Source organism: Leopardus geoffroyi, chromosome B1, assembly GCF_018350155.1.
Source record: "Leopardus geoffroyi isolate Oge1 chromosome B1, O.geoffroyi_Oge1_pat1.0, whole genome shotgun sequence".
Taxonomy (NCBI): Eukaryota; Metazoa; Chordata; class Mammalia; order Carnivora; family Felidae; genus Leopardus; species Leopardus geoffroyi.
Window position 1 is genome coordinate 58253214 of NC_059327.1, and position 17719 is coordinate 58270932.

The window sequence follows — 17719 nt, forward strand, 5'->3', positions numbered from 1 at the left end:
TAACCACAATCTATAGGAATCTGTTTCTTCCAAGAAAAACAGAGTGGGAGAAAAGTAGGGAAGGAGAGCACAGGAAATGATTAGGCTGCCCCTTATTACTCAGTGTTTATTTTCATCCAGGGAGATTACCTTCCCCTCATAGAGTAAAGCACTAGAGAACTTTCTGGAGCCACTGTCAATTTTTCCAGCCTCTTGGGAAAGCTGTTTGGCAGTGTATATCAAGAAACACTAAAACGTTTATATCCTTTAACACAAGATACTAGATAGTGTGGACTGGCCCACTGGACAGAATTCTAATTTCCTTCTCGTGTCTTTGGGCGCGGTGGAAATGAAATACCACATTTCCAGATGCCCTGCAGCTACAGTCCATGTATGAGTGAAGTTCCATCATTCAGACGCCTGGATTCGGAATTGAGTTTAGAGGGGAGCAAGTCAAGAGGCAAGGCATCCATTTGCTAAGGCAATGTGATTTTACAGCAAGCAGCTTCTTGGTGTGGGGTTTTCTGATCCTGGCAGAAGAAATGAAATCCCAGGGCTAGAAACTGTCTCTGGAAACCCCATTTACTTTTACACGCATTCCAAACAATTTTGGAAGCCACAGAATATATGATAATAAACACTTCACTTAAGTTAGCTAGAGTAGTTTCTGTTATCTGCCACCGAATGCCAACCAGGCCAGCTGTGTCCGGGTCTCCAAGACCACCCTCAGGCTTGATGGTTCCCTAAAAGGACTCAGAAGACCCAGAAGCTAGTGTAGCCACCGCTGCCATTTATTGCAGCAAAAAGGATAGAGTAAAATCTCAAAGGGAAAAGGCACGTGGGACAAACACAGTCTGGAGGAGACCAGGCACAAGCTTCCAAGAGTCCCCTCTTAGCGGAGTCGCACAGGATATGCTTAATTCCTTGGGCGATGATGTGTGACAGCAAGGGCAAAGTGTCATCAACAGGGGAAGCTCACTTGAGAGCCTGGTTGTCAGGAGTTTTATCAGGGGTCAGTCACACACAGTGCCTGCAATGGTGGACCTCAGTTACTGAAGCTCCACAGCCACAGGGGGATCTCCGGTGTCCACCGTAAAGCATGCAGTAAAAACGACCTAGAAAAGCAGTTATAGCATGGCTCAAGACCCCAGACATGAAAAACACTCATTAATGAGAATATTCCAAGAGCTCAGTCCCCACGAGCCAGCCAAGGGCCAGTCACAAACACAGCCGTCATTGGAGTGACCCAGATCTGCTGAGTTAACCCTTTACCACCCACTGGGAACTCCACTTATGGACATTCATAGTAAAGAATTACTCAAAATATGGAAGAAAGTAAAAAAACATGAAGACAGTAATTGTAATTTAAAACAGCAAAACATTGGGGGTAGGGGTTGAGGTTTTGGGACTGAAGTTCTCGCAGTAAGAAAATGGGTTATGTCAATTATGGTTCATCCACTTAAGTTTTAGGCAACCACTAAAACACCACTATGAAGCAGTATCATTCATTTTATGAAGCACTATGTTAAAATGATTATATATAATATGGAATGAAAAACCAGGGTATGAAAGCATACATATACTCTAATTACAACTATGTAAAAAAATAAGAAGACATCCACCAAAAAAGCAAAAATTGGGTAACTTTTTATTTTCAAAATACTCTTTAACATGGCTCTTTACTTTTATAATAAAAAAATAAATTAATTAATTTTTCGGGGCACCTGGGTGGCTCAATCGGTTAAGCATCTGATTTTGGCTCAGGTCATGATCTCCTGGTCCATGGGTTCAAGCCCCACATTGGGCCCTGTGCTGACAGCTCAGAGCCTGGAGCCTGCTTTGGATTCTGTGTCTCACTTTCTGCCCCTCCCCCACTCATGCTCACTCGCTCTCTCTCAAAGAATAAAAAAAAAGAATGTTTTCAAATAAAAATTAAAAAATAAGTTATTTTTTAAAACCTCAAGCAAATTAGTCACAGTTTTGTTTTTGTTTTTTTTTAATTTCAGTTGGATAAGTAGAGGTTCCTAGAGGCAATATTGAAAAAATAGATCTAGGGACAGCAAGGGGGCAACTACCATGTAATGAAAAATCAAATTGAAAGTCATATCCATACAACCATAATCAATTTGGATCTGGTCAAATATTACATAGGTTTAATTTCCCAGTATTAATCCATGTAGTTTCTGTGTGGAAACCATGGTGTCACTACACAAGGTCCACGATGAACAGAAGTAGCTGGAACATTTGGTCTTGGTGGTAATCAATATGGATATTGTAGGTTGGTCTAAAAGGGAGGTTGTCACTTGGCATGGTTTCCTTTTAAGTTTGGATGTTTGTCAACTTTAGCAATTTCCTCTCCCCCATATAAGAAAGTCTTTAATGCTTTTCATATAATGTTTGTACAGCATGGTATAGCTTTAAATTACTTTTCAAATGCTAATTAAATCTCTCGTGGGTAGAAATTATTAACTTATCAAAAGTAGGTTTAATTAAAATTTTTGGAGAACCTAAAGTCTTAATAAAAATAAATGAAATTTTAACTGGTGATGTGTATTTATTAAGGTTTTAAGTTACCTTAATTAAAAATCCACAACACCTTTCTCCAGAACCCAATGGTAACTACAAGAATGTCATTTTATGGGCAAAAGACATGAATAGACACTTTTCCAAAGAAGACATCCAGATGGCTAATAGACACATGAAAAAATGCTCAACATCACTCATCATCAGAGAAATACAAATCAAAACCACAATGAGATACCACCTGTCACACCAGTCAGAATGGCTAAAATCAACAACTCAGGCAACAACAGATGTGGACAAGGATGCAAAGAAAGAGAATCTCTTTTGCACTGCTGGTGGGAATGCAAACTGGTACAGCCACTCTGGAAAACAGTATGGAGGTTCCTCAAAAAGTCAAAAATAGAACTACCCTACGACCCAGCAATTGCACTACTAGGGATTTATCCAAAGGATACAGGTGTGCTGTTTCAAAGGGGCACATGCACCCCAATGTTTATAGCAGCGCCATTGACAATAGCCAAAGTATGGAAAGTGCTCAAATGTCCACCAACAGATGAATGGATAAAGAAGATGTGGTATATATATACAACAGAGTATTACTTGGCAATCAAAAAGAATGAAATCTTGCCATTTGCAACAATATGGATGGAACTAGAGGGTATTATGCTAAGCAAAATAAGTCAGAGAAAGACAAATATATGACTTCACTCATGTGGAATTTAACATAAAAAACAGATGAACATAAGGGAAGGGAAGCAAAAAGAATATAAAAACGGAGAGAAACAAAACATAAGAGACTGTTAAATACAGAGAACAAACAGGGTTGCTGGAGGGGCTGTTGGTGGGGGGACAGGCTAAATGGTTAAGGGGCATTAAGGAAAACACTTGTTGGGATGAGCACTGGGTATTATACATAGGGGATGAATCACTGGAATCTACTCCTGAAATTATTGCACTCTGTGCTAACTTCAATGTAAATTAAAAATAAATAAATAAATTTAAATAAGGGAAAAAAAATGTTATTTGTAAGATTAGTATGTTTGATTAGCATGACTTTACAGTGACCCTACTTTTATGCTTCAAGGATTAAAAATTTCATGTATTCATTCTGTTTACTCACTGAGCAAATATTTACTGAGTGCCTACTATCGCAGGCACTCAACATACAGCAGCAGTAAACAAAACAGAGCTTACAGTCAGGGCAAGGGTTCATGAGGGAAGATAGGTGACAAAGAAATGTATTAATAAAGTATTTTACATAATGTAAGTGCTTACAGGGTAAGATGATAAATAATGATGGAACAGGGGTGCTAATTTTAATACAAGACTCAGTGAAGCCCCTAGAACAGGTGACATTGGAGCAGAAAGCAGACTGCAGTGAGGGAGTAGGCCATGCAGGTGAGCAGCACTCCATGCAGAGGGAATTTGAGAGGCAAAGGCCCTGAAAAGGGACCGCACTTGGTTTGTCTGAGGAACTACAAAGACTTCAAAGAGGATAAAGAGTAAACAAAGGTGGGGCGCCTGGATGGCTCAGTCAGTTAAGGATCTGAGTCTGACTCGTATTCTTGGCTCAGGTCATGATCTCATGGTTCATGGGATGGAGCTCCATGCTGGGCTCCGTGCTAACAGCGCAGAGCTTGCTTGAGATTCTCTCTCCCTCTCTCTCTGCTCCTCCCCAACTTGTGTGCACATATTCTCTTTCTCTCAAAATAAATAAATAAACATTAAATAAAAAGAATAAACAAAGGTGTGTTAGACTGCTCGGCTGCCGTAACAGTACTACAGACTGGGTGGCTTAAGAGAAATTTCTTGTCTCACAGTTCTAGAGGCTAGAAGTCAGAGCTCAGGTGTTAGCAGGGGTGGTTTCTTCTGAGGCTTCACTCCTAGGCTTACAGATAGCCATCGTCTCCCCATGTCTTCACCTGGTCTTCCCTGTGTACACAGCTAAGTCCTAATTTCTTCTTCCTATACGGACATCAGTCACACCGGCCAAATTGGAGGATCTCATTTTAATGCAATTATCTCTATCTCCAAATACAGTCACATGCTGAGAGTCTGGGGGTTAGGACCTCAACATATGGATTTTAGGGGGACACAGTTCAGCCCATAACAAGAAGGGAGGGGTAAAAAGATAAAAATCAAAGAGATGGGAGGCTTAGGGGAGCAGACTAGGTAAGGCCTTGCAGGCCACACGAGAGTGTGAACTCTTCTGATGGAAATGGGGAGCCACTGGAGGGTTTTAACCAGGAGAACAGCATTAGCTGTTCTTGGATTTCAAAATCACTCTGACCCCAGCATGGACAATGGATTGGAATGGAGCAAGGGTAGAAGCAGGGAAACCATGTCATAGAGTGGAGACAAGACCTTCTCTTTTAATTAGGACAATCAAGAAAGGACTCCCTGATGGCATACCATTGAACGTGAGTGAGTAAAATGAATAAAAAGTAAAGGGAAATTCCTGCTGGTACCTGAGGAAAGAGAGAAGCAAAACAATTTTTCAGTAGAAATTGAATATAAAGAAGCCATGTAATGAATTTAAGGTTGAAATAAGTATTACAGGATTCCTACTTTCACATGATTTAAATATGTTAACTTATTTATTACTCTTATTAGCTTGACTCGGCTAATTTGCTTTTCTTTCCTATTGCTGCTGTCAGATTTTTTTTATTCCCATTTTATTTCATGTACTTTCTGCAAACTATTTTGTGTCTTCTTTTATTTGGCATTTATAGCTGAAATTGAAATTTTAAGTACTAACTTGAAATATAGTCATAATTTCAGTAGCACTTAGTATTTAAATAGCGAGATTATCCATATACTACAATCATGTACTCATTAGAGTCACTGAAAAAGCAATCAAAATTAGAGCTCCAGGAGCTCTTAATAACTTTTTAAAGTTTATTTATTTTGGGAAAGAGAGCACGTGCACACATAAGTGGGAGGGGCAGAGAAAGAGAGGGGGAGAGAGAGAATCCCAAGCAGGCTCTGCACTGTCATGCGGGGTTTAATCTCAGGCATGCACTGTCATGTCAGGGTTTAATCTCATGAACTGTGAGATCACGACCTGAGCCAAAACTAAGAGTCCAACACTTAACCAACTGAGCCACCCAGGAACCCCACTCTTAACAATTTTACATGTAAAGAAGAAACTAAATAAAGAGAAAATAAAAACGTTTCTTAATACGCTTCAGAAATATTGGAAACTGCTTTGCAAGTTTGGATTTTTTGATGCCCTCCATGCTGTGGCATTGCTACTCTCTGCCAACCTCAACTCACAAAGACTTGCCACAGGGTCTTCTTTTCCAAGGCTCCTTGACCCCCTTCTCAACCCCATCCTGGAAGGAAGCAACAAAATAATGGGGACCTGGAATTTCCTAGACACCTAAACTACTGCCCTTCCAGCAACATCGTACATGCAAAAATTCAAGAAAGCAGAGAAAGAAGGAAGGAAGGAAGGAAGGAAGGAAGGAAGGAAGGAAGGAAGGAAGGGAAGAAGGAGGGAAGGAAGGAAGGGAGGGAGGAAGGAAGGGAGGGAGGAAAGAAGGAAGCAAGGAAGGGAGGGAGGGAGAAAGGGAGGGTGGATCTGCATATATTTTGACCTAGCAATTTTAGTTCTAAGAATTTACTGTATGGAAGTATTTTAAAGACCCTCATCACAGCATATATCACTGAGAGAATGAAACAGCCTAGAAGTCTAGCGATAACAACTTTCCTTCTAGAGCCCCCAGTTGGCTGTACTTCCTTCACTTGCTTAATTCCTACTCATCCTACCAGGGCTCAGTTTAAATTCCACTTTGAGGGAACCCTGTCCTGGCCCCCAGGATGAGAGAGAGTAGGGCATTCTGCTAGTGACTCAGATGGCATCCTCTTTTCCTTTGTAGCTCTTACCATAATAGTTAAGTAATCACATGTACAGTTCTTAATGTTTGCCTGTCTCCTTCTCTTCTCAGATCATAATTTCTGTAAGGACAGAAACGAGGCCCATTTTCTTCACAGCTGTACCCTCAGAGCAAATCACAGTGCCCAGAAGATAGCATGCCCTCAATAAATAGGTGTTGGCCCTGGATCTACTTTAAATGGATAAATTTTATGGTATGTGAATTACATCTCAATAAAGCTTTTTTAAAAAGATGTTGCCATTAATCTGTAAATTAATTAAACATCAAACTAATGAAAATTGTCAGACAGTGGCATACAATGTAGTTAGAAAAAAATATTGGAGCTGTATGTCTACTGACACGGAAAAATCTTCAAGAAATAGTATGCAAAAGAGTTTTATAAAACAGTTTACACAACAGGATCCCATTGGTTTGGCTGACAAAAGGATATACCCGTATATTCAACTAATATTTATTGAATGCCCATATTTCCAGGCACCATTCTAAATGTTTGAGATTCCAGTGAATAAAGATCCTCGTTATTGTGGAGCTTATATTCTAGCATGGCAGATTGGCCATAGGTAATAAACATAATTAATAACATCTTACAGTATATTAGAAGGTAAAAAGGGCCATGTGGCGGGGGGCGGGGGGCATGGGGTTGGTAGGCGAGTATCTGGGAGTGCTGGACAGAGACATACTGCAGTTTTAAATGGGAGGTTAGCCTAATCCTTTGCAAAGGTGAATGAAGACTCAAGAGAGGGAGTTAGCCAAGCACGGATCTGACAGAACAGCAAGCCCCCAAAGCATGTTTTGTTTTCTTCTGCTCAAGGAACAGGGTGGAGATCAGTGTGGCTGCAGCAAAGCAAACAAGAGGGAGTGCATTAGGAGAGGAGGCCCAGGTAGCGATAGTCCCTTGTTACCATTGTAAGCACTTCAGTTTTCACTCCATAAGGGGCGGGGGTGGGGGGGTATTGCAAAATTGTGACCAGAGAGATGATTCCCGTTTGAGAGGACGGCTCTGGCTGCTGAACTGGGGAGTATGGGAGAAGCAGGGAGGATGTTTAGAGTCCAGCACAGTAATCCAGACAAGAAAGGATGGTGGCCCACACCCAGGAAAGGGCAGAATGGGTGGCTAAGAGATGTTCAGTGCCCAGATTTCTAAAGATAGAGCCAACAGGATTTCCTAATGGACTGAACGTGAGGTGTGAAGAGAGGAATCAAAAATCAAAGTTTGGGGTCTAAGCACCTGGGGGATGGAGTTGACAATAACAAAAATGAAGGCAGAGGATGAAGCTAGTTTGAAAAGAAAGAATTGGAATTGAGCTTTGGATGTATTATTTTTGAGACGTCTACCAGACATCTGTGTTATACTGTTTTCAAATTATCATAACTGGCACCCTCTGCTAAATTAGCTGCTGAGAAGAGACCAGGACTACATTGCCCAGAATCCCCTTCTCCATCAGTCAGCCAGTGAGAGGCCTGAACTTTGAGGCACTTGTTCTCTGGAAGTGGTTGCAGCCGCAGTGAGGTTCCAAGTGGCATCTGGTTGAGCATTCTGAAAAATGCCCACGTGGGGATAGTTCGTGGGTGCTTGTTATTCACAGTAGCTTCAGGACTTTACTGACTATGGACTGAAAGATTTGGTGCAAGGATCCCAAAATGTGCCATGGCTTCCAGACATGTGCTTGCTGTAGGCTAAAACACACGTGACAATTTTTGACTGTCCTTTCTTCCAACCAATGGCCTTCTAACCATTGTTTAAACTTCCATTCGTAGTCAGCATGCATAGTCTTCTGTTTCCTTCACTGATGAAACATGCAAATGGAGATGTGCGGTGGGCAGTTGGGAATGTCAGTCTGGAGTTTAAGGTGGGAGGTTGGGGCCGGAGATGAGAGTTGGGGGTCAGCAGCTAATGATGGCATTCAAACCTTGAGCTTAAACAATCACCAAACACAGAGAGAGAAAAGTTCAAGAACTAAGCCTAAAGCAAACCAACCTGGACAGGCCGCAGGAAAGAAGAGGCTAAGTCTGCTGAGGAGGAACCAATGAGGCAGCAACATCCAGACCAGCCTGGCACCCCAGAAGCCAGAGGAGAAACAGCCACAAGGAGGAGAGAATGGCCAACCATGCCAAGAGCTGCTGACTGGTCGATTAGCTGACAGCTGAGAACTGACCCACCAGGTCACATAAAGTGGATGTTTTTGGTAACCTGGACAAAAGCAGTTCTGTGGGGTAGAGGGGGATTTTTAAGCCTGATTGGAGGGGGTTTTAGAGAGAATGAGAGGAAAAGAATTGCACACAGCTGTGTTCATTGTAAAAAGCCCAGTGACTTACATGAAAATGCCAACAAGCAATATCTCTGGGTCATGTTATTACAGGTGAGGATTTTTATTCATTAGCTGAAATGAATATGCACTTCTTCTATAATTAGTAAAAATAAAATTATTATCAACAGCTCTCTCTAAATGCTTCAATTACCTATCTGCCCTGGCCAGAGGCTGACTCTGAGTTCCAAGGGGCTCCAGTCTAAGAAACAGAAAGTGTAGACAGATACAAGTTCCTGGGTGTCAGTCTCACGTCCCAGACACTGTGCCACCTTCTCTTTATCCCAAGAACACCAAATGATGCACCTACTGTCTGCTGTTCCCAAACTTCAATTACTGAGCATTTTCAAATTAAATAGCACCCTGACAACTTCAAAATTCTTTTCAATTATTAAAATAAATGTTTATGGAACACTTCCCATATAGCAGGAATTTGCTAAATAAACATTGCATTTAAAAAGATGAATGTGGGGTGCCTGGGTGGCACAGTCAGTTAAGCATCAGACTCTTGATTTTGGCTCAGGTCATGATCTCATGGTTTGTGAGTTTGAGCCCTGCACTGGGCTCTGTGCTGACAGTGTGGCCCCTACTTGGGATTCTCTGTCTCTCTCTCTCTCTCTCTCTCTCTCTCTCTCTCTCTCTCTCTCCCTCTCTCGCATTTCCTCACTAGCACGCGCGCATGCTCAAAAATAAACAAATAAAACTTCAAGAAGATGAATGTGATTGTCAAGTGCTTAATTTACACCGTGAACACCGTTTATTCAGGATAGCCAGAGACCCATCTAGCAGATATACCTGTCAATCCCACCAAGGAGAGAAGGCAAACATGAGAAACTTCAGGCACTTGAAGCTTGTAGGACCTAAAAAGGTAAAAAGGAAACCTTGAGAGATCTAAATGTGACATTTTATAAGGAGTGTTAACTTGTTATTGGGATTTAAACAGTTGAGAGATTTTTGTGAACTGCTTCTGAATGGGGGCTCTCTTCCTGATGTTCTGTATCCAGCACCTTCCCAGTAGTGCGTATGGTTAGCAGTTAATTAACATTTATTGAACTAATTACCTCACTTACTCTCTTTTACAGAAATAGTCATAATGATTATCCCCTCTTTCTAGCAAGTACAAAGTTAGGTTTAATGAGGGCAGACTAATTAACATACGAGGAAAGCTGGAGAATCTTCAAATGTTTGGAGGACCCATGGGGGCGTTTCTCTCCAGCCTCCAGATGATTTCTGTCATGTTAATAGTGATGGGCTCAATTTCTAGTTCCTGGGGTTGCAAAGTCCATCTGCCAGTGAAGGGGATCTTCAAAGTACAAAAGGAAAGAAAACAAGGATTTTAAAAAGTGGATTTGACAATATACTAAGATGAGAAATAATGATGTTACATCTCGAAGAATCTTCTAACCATTGATAATAGACATACAGTAAAATCTTACAAGGTTAATGAATAATAATGAAGCTAACTGCTTTTGGTGAATTACCTAAATTAATGTTCAAAACAACTGGAAGCAGAATTATTAGCCTTATTTTACAAATGAGAAAACTGAGGTTTTGAATGGACTGAATGATGAATGACCTAAGGCTGGGCTCAGGGCTGCCCCGATGAATGAGGGAAAGCACCGGTGGGGTCCCAAAAGAGGACACAGAAGCATTACCAGTATGTTTGTGCCACAGTGATCAGAAAAAGAAGAGGCACAGGAGTGCAATTCTGTAGGAGGTTTAGCAGCATTTCGGGACCTCCTAGCTACAGATAGATTCTTGGTATATAATTGCTTAAGAGAAAGAAACCAGAATCGAACTTACATTATATCAAAGACTCAGAAATACACAGCTGTAGATCTGTTATCAATGGTTATCAGGAGGGAAGAATAGGGACTCCGGGGGTGGCTCAGTCGGTTAAGCACCTGACTTCAGCTCGGTCGTGATCTCACAGTTCATAAGTTGGAGTCCCGCATCAGGCTCTGCGCTAACAGCTCAGAGCCTGGAGCCTGCTTGGGATTCTGTGTCTTCCTCCCTACCTTTCCCCCCATTGCACACTCTCTCTCTCTCTCAAAAATAAACATCAAAATTTTTTTAAAAAGAGGGAAGAATAAACATGAAAGCCTTGGGGGGATGACAACTGTTATAATGTCAAGCTTCAATAATTTGTGACAACCTAGGAAATCTCAAAAGTGTGTATGCAGAATTGCTTCAAATTGTATTACATTCCCATGCTGTAATGAAAAATGTCAAATTTATGTGCAATGTAAAATGAAGTGATGAACCTTGACCAGCAGGTGGCAGGCTTACCTCATGACGTTTTTTAAACTTTGCAGAGGGATTACAGTAAACTTTTGATTGTAATATCATTACAAAAACTCATGTTTAGCAGGAATTAGGAGTACTATATTATTTGATTACACTGTGTCCTGGAACTTCATGAGTAAGGTTGACTAAATTTGTTCATTCAATTAACTGCAAGAAGCCAAGATAATACAGGTAGGTATTAAGTGAATTCATCATCAAGACATTTCCATACACTAGACATAAAGTACAATGTCTAGACAATTCTAAATCATGGGGGGAATAATATATTTAAATATTGATTTCCTGAGAACCCTGGGGGGTTCAGTCGGTTAAGCATCCAACTCTCGGTTTTGGCTAAGGTCATGATCTCACAGTTATAGTTCGAACCCCATATGGGGCTCTGCACTGACAGCGTAGAGCCTGCTTGGGATTCCCTCTCCCTCTCTCTCTGCCCCTCCCCTGCTCTTTCTCCCTCTCTCAAAAAAAATAAATAAATAAACTTTAAAAAACAAATAAATAGGGGCGCCTGGGTGGCTCAGTCGGTTGAGCGTCTGACTTTGGCTCAGGTCATGATATCACGGTTTGTGGGTTTGGCCCTGCATTGGGCTCTGTGCTGACAGCTCAGAGCCTGGAGCCTGCTTCTGATTCTGTGTCTCCCTCTCTCTCTGTGCTCCTCCCCTGCTCACATTCTGTCTCTCTCTCAAAAATAAATAAAGATTTAAAAAATTTTTTTAAATAAATAAATAAAAAAATAATGTTAAAATGAATTTAAAAAAAGAGTATGTCTTTCTTCACCTTATTTACATTCAGATAACCTCGGGTTTCACTAACTAATGTAATAAGTTAACATGCATGACTTCCCCCAACAGTACGTTGGGCAGAAAGGAGGAAAAGAGAAGGTTCCTGCCTTCAAGGAACATATAACCATATAATAGAGACAAGAACAGTAGAATCTTATGTTCCTGGGAACCTTCTAAAATTCTGAAATACATGATTCCATATATATTCCCCTCAAAAGACCTACATTATCAAAGAGCAGGATGCCAGTTAGTTTGGCTTTTGAGTAGGGAATGGTCAGCTAGGCACTCACTAACTCAACTACTCATTACCACCTCACCCCACAGCCCGATCCCCACACGCTCGCACATCTTCAAAACTCGGGTGATTAAAATTTGTATGTCAGAAAAGCTTCATGTGCCTAGGTATCAAAGTTCCTTTTACCAACAGAACCAGAAAATGTTCCATCTACAAATGCCAGGTCTAATAAACACATGGCACAATAAAAACATAAAGTGATATCGGGGCACCTGGGTGGCTCAGTCAGTTAAGCGTCGGACTTCGGCTCAGATCATGATCTCGCAGTTTTTGAGTTCAAGCCCTGCATCAGGCTCTGTGCTGATAGCTTGCTCAGAGCCTGGAGCCTGCTTTGGATTCTGTCTCCCTTTCTCTCTGCCTCTCCCCCACTCACATTCTGTCTCTGTCTCTCTCAAAAAAAAAAAAAAAAAAAATTAAAAAAAAAAAAAACCATAAAGTGATATCAGGGCGCCTGGGTGGCTCAGTCAGTTAAGTGTTCAACTCTGGCTCAGGTCATGATCTCACAGTTTGTGAGTTTGAGCGAGCCCTGCGTTGGGCTCTGTGCTGACAGCCCAGAGCCTGGAGCCTGCTTCAGATTCTGTGTCTCTGTCTCTTTCTGCCCCTCCCTCACTCATACTCTGTCTCTCTCAAAAATAAGTAAACAGTTTTTAAAAATTTAAAGAAAATGGGGCGCCTGGGTGGCTCAGTCGGTCGGGCGGCCGATTTCGGCTCAGGTCATGATTTCGCGCTCTGTGAGATCGAGCCCCGCGTTGGGCTCTGTGCTGACAGCTCGGAGCCTGGAGCCTGTTTCAGATTCTGTGTCTCCCTCTCTCTGACCCTCCCCTGTTCATGCTCTGTCTCTCTCTGTCTCAAAAATAAATAAACGTTAAAAAAAAATTTTAAAGAAAAAAACCATAAAGTGGTATATACATTTCAGATGCCAGTTAATAAAAGTCAGGTTAGTGATGCAGGTTACAAGTATAGAACTGGGCAGTGTGCTGGTGAGAATACTTAAGGAAGATTTCCTGAAGTCAATAAAGGTGAGCTAGAACTGGGATGATGGCAGAGAGTCAAAGAAAGAGGAGGGCCATTTGGGTTGGGAGAGAGATGAGAAATCATAAAGGAGCTTTAATTATTACAGAACATTTAGAAGACACTTCGTTTAATTTAATTTTTAAAATAATGTGCTCTTTACTGCCCACTAATCTCATAAGAGGGTTGCATCTGATAATTAATCTTCTAGGATCCTACTGGTGCTAACCCTCTATAAGTTGATTATCTTCATGCCAATTGCACTATTATGGACTGAATTGTGTCTCCCCCAAATTCTTATGTTGAAGTCCTAACTTCAGATATCTCAGAATGTGACCTTACTTGGAAATTGGGTGGCTGCAGATGTAGTTGAGATGAGGCCACAATGGAGTAGGGTGGCCAGAATATGACTGGTGTCCTTATTAAAAGGAGACATTTGGACACAGACACACACCCCGAAAGAACGCCATGTGAAGACTGTAGTTAGGCTGCCACAAGCCAGTGAACTACCAGAAGCCAGGAGAGAAGCCTGGAATAGATCCCTCCCTGATGCCTTTAGAGAGAGAGCAGCCTGCTGACCCCTTGATCTTGGACTTCCCGCCTCCAGAACTATGATACAAGTTTCTGTTTAAGCCACTCAGTAGCTGGTCCTTTGTTATAGCAACCCCAGCAAACCAACCACATGCATCAACCAAAACCCACTACCTTAACTCAGCATCATACATGTACAAATGTATCCAGTGAAATCCAGTGAGCATTCAGATGTAGCAGTCTATTAGAATTGCAGATCAGGGTACAAACTGTGTCATGCAGAGGCTGTATAAATTCAAAGACTCTGAGTAAATCTTCTTTTGCCAATTTGAAATGAAGTGTAGCTGCTGGTGGAGGCCAGTGAAATAGCAAGAGAAGCCAGCTGAGGCTCCTGTCTGAGTTCTGCACCATGTGGAGGCGGGGGGGGGGGGGATGCTGTGCCACTACTCGATTAGTCCCCATCTTGTTTGGAACATCAGGCTCTAAGCAGTCACACCACCCTCCTTGAGTTACTCTTCCTGTTCTTGCTCGAATGGTGTGCATCGGTTGGCAGATGGACTACCTTGTGTGGCAGAACTGGGCTTTCAACTCCGACTGGCAACCTGAAAAATGATCCAGAGTGCTCCTGACCCTGATGCCCACATCTATACCTCTCCGGCTTTAGTGGCAGTACTGTGCTGATTCTGGGGGATAAAATATGTCCATATCTCTTTGCTTATTTGGTGGCTTATTTATTAACGTGTATATCTCCATTTTTGAAAAGGACTTGAGGTGACTTAAAAACACCTGTCCAGCATGTACATTACAAACTGTATGATCTGGGGGCTCCTGGGCGGCTCAGTTGGTTGAGTGTCTGACTTCAGCTCAGGTCATGACCTCACAGTTAGAGAATTCAAGCCCCACACTGGGCTCCACACTGTCAGCACCGAAGCTTTCAGGGCAGAGTCTGCTTCTGAACCCCTGTCCCCCTCTGTCTCGGACCCTCCCCCACTTGTGTTCTCTCTCCCTTAAAAATAAAACATTAAAAAAACTGTATGATCTCAAATGGACAGGGTAGCTACACATTCTATAAAGTCTGGGTTTTTTTTTTTAATTTTTTTTTTCAACGTTTATTTATTTTTGGGACAGAGAGAGACACAGCATGAATGGGGGAGGGGCAGAGAGAGAGGGAGACACAGAATCGGAAACAGGCTCCAGGCTCTGAGCCATCAGCCCAGAGCCCGACGCGGGGCTCGAACTCACGGACCGCGAGATCGTGACCTGGCTGAAGTCGGACGCTTAACCGACTGCGCCACCCAGGCGCCCCTATAAAGTCTGTTTTTATGGAATTGTCAGGTCTTCCCAGATACCGAGGGCAAATGCATGGCTGTCTGTGCTGTTAGAATGATGTGTGCTTTCAAACTCTAAACTAAGTTTTATCTGCCATCATGTTACCTTTTACACATAGCAGATAATGAAAGGTAAATTGATCAGTGTAAATGACAGAGAAAAGGGGGAGGGAGTTCCCATTTCTCATTCTTATCTGATTACATTTCCCTATTAGAGGCTCAGTAACACAATAAACTCTTTATGCAAGAAAATTCACTTTGTGGAAAATGTTCTGTGTGTGTTCATAACTTATTCTCATATGTACTGTAAAGGTGATAGAGCTTCTAAAAATTAAAAGACACAGAAAAAAACTATGACAAGAGCCTAATATACAACAACAACAACAACAAAAACCCAGGAGAAATAAAAATAAATTGAGTGAATAATTTTTTCTAGAGACATAAGCATTCAAGCACTACCACTCCTTACAAATTTTGTACACAGAGCACTGCAATTCCAGAAAAGAGGCAAGGGTAGGGAATGACTGACAGCATTCAAAATTTGTAAGCAATTGATTTTTTAGAAAATATTTAAAGAAGGGGCACCAGGGTGGCTCAGTTGGTTGAGCTGAGCATCAGACTTTGGCTCAGGTCAAATCTCTTGGTTTGTGGGTTTGAGCCCTGCATCCGTGCTGACAGCTCAGAGCCTGGAGCCTCCTTAGGATTCTGTCTCCCTCTCTCTCTACCCCTCCCCTGCTCATGCTCTGTCTCTCTAACATCAAAAAACATTGTTTTTAAGTTAAAGAAAAAAATCAGAATCCAAGAATTTCAGTGACAGCAAATGATCATAGACCTTTCCTGTAAGAGATGCTTTGAATTATCCTCAAGTATCACAAAACAACAAGCAAACAAACAAAAACAGAACTGCATGAAACACAGCCGCTCTATCCTGAAAACCTCATGTAACTGCATCCTTACAAAAAAGAAAACTCCTCAGATCCTCATGACAGCAGCACACTACACTAATATGGCACTAATGTTGGCTGATGCTGAAATTATCACTCCTTTGTCCTGCTGTAAGCTGATTCTTGCATATAAGGAGACATGAGTCAGTATAAGACTATTACCCTGAGGGATGATGCTAGGTTCTAGATAAATGTTTTCTGGAAACACACCATGTTAGTCAGTTCTGGCTACTCTAACAAAATACCATAGGCTAGGCAGCTTACACAATAGACATTGCCTACAGTTCTGGAGGCTAGAGTCTGAGATCAGGACATCAGAATGGTGGGGTTCTAGTAAGCGCTTTCTTCCCAGCTGTGGATGGTTGCTTCCTCACTGTGTCTTTCCATGGCAGAGAGAAAGACCTTCTTGTGTTTCTTCTTGTAAAGGCATTAATCACAGCGAGAGGATCCTACCCTCATCACCTAACTACAACCCTACTCCTAACATCATCACAGTGGGGGAGAGGGTTTCAACATATGGATTTTGAGAGAACTCAGTCCATAGCACACACACACAGGATTTATGCAGTTTTGCCCATCTTTTGAGGTCCTCTCTCATGGAAATTACTCTTATGCGCACAGTACACAAACCAATGGGTTTTGAATCTGTACTTTGGGTTACGACGGTACAGCAAATGCACCTCCACAGTGACAGTGTGCTGTGCCCATGTGTGTATGGAGCTTCTCAGTGTACATTCAAATGCCATATACAGTTAGTTAGCACTTTTACACACAAGATCACAGGCACTTGAAGGAAGGACCACTATTCCCATTTTGTAGATGGAGAACAACTCAAGTGGTAGGATACACCAATGGGAGGAGAGGAGCATCCACGGCAGTCTGGCCAAAGGATGCTGGCGGGATAAAGCAATATGTAGAAGACTCTTACTCCAGAGCAACTCAGCCTATGGAGGCCCAGCTACTCTGCTCCTGTAGAATGCCAGGCCTGTTGGAACGGGGTTCATTATGTTCCACTCTGGGTTGGAAATATTAAGCGTGATTAAATGAGAAGAACACAAAGATTCGTGGAGCTCATGAAATCCACGCTCTCCATCATTCAGGTTTTACTCAACAACATGGCAAGTATCAGTGCCCTTGTGACCCCTGGAAAACCATGTTGTAGCTGAAGATCTCCGTAGTACTGTCAGAAATATATCTCGTTGCTAAGATAAGCCATTGCAGCCACTGATATTTCAAGCCTAAAATTAACTCAGCATTCCTGGCATCTAAACCATCAAGTTATTTCAGGATAACCCTTGGTTCAGTTTGAATCATCCAGTTTCCTTAAGCAGGTTACAGAGTCCTGCATGGCACTTAAATTAGTAAGGATACATTAAAGGAAAGGCTAAGAAATGTACGGTGCACTCACACAAATGGAACAGAAATAAAACATTATTAATGACCGACCTCAGTCATTTAATCAACTTCAGACTGCCCACCAGGCTGCACATTTTTCTTTAAATGATGACAAGTTGTGCTGATCCATTATGCCTCATCAATCTGCCTTGTGACCATCTTAAAACATTGGACAGACTCCTCTAGAAACCAGTACAAGGTGAAATCAAATTCCAAACATAAATGATATCTTGGTTTCACTGGCATGCTGTAGTATGCTGTTATCTGAGAGCAGTAACCAACCAAACAGGCCTTCAACAAACAGTGCAAACTGGCTCAAAACCTCTCTGTGCCAACCTCGCTCCAACATGGCTTAAGCATGGAGCTGCGGCAACTCGCAAATTATTTCACTGAATCAAAGAATTGCCATGGACTTCACTTCA

The 17719-nt window shown here is 41.9% G+C and overlaps 1 protein-coding gene across 5 annotated transcripts in view; it reads left to right on the forward strand.

Moving 5' to 3' along the window:
• AADAT (aminoadipate aminotransferase) overlaps positions 1-6633 on the forward strand; it is a 33471-nt gene extending 26838 nt beyond the window's left edge. For 4 of the 5 annotated variants that reach the window (XR_006708683.1, XM_045463122.1, XM_045463130.1 and 1 more), the window contains exon 14: positions 6453-6633. Coding sequence is in view for 4 of the 5 variants with exons in the window: in XM_045463122.1 (XP_045319078.1) it covers positions 6453-6536 (84 nt within the window). In the remaining variant the exon portion in view is untranslated. Of the gene's footprint in view, positions 1-2585; positions 2647-6452 lie in introns of those variants that run through there. The other variant, XM_045463143.1, reaches the window with a different exon arrangement.
• Positions 6634-17719: the final 11086 nt, after the last annotated feature.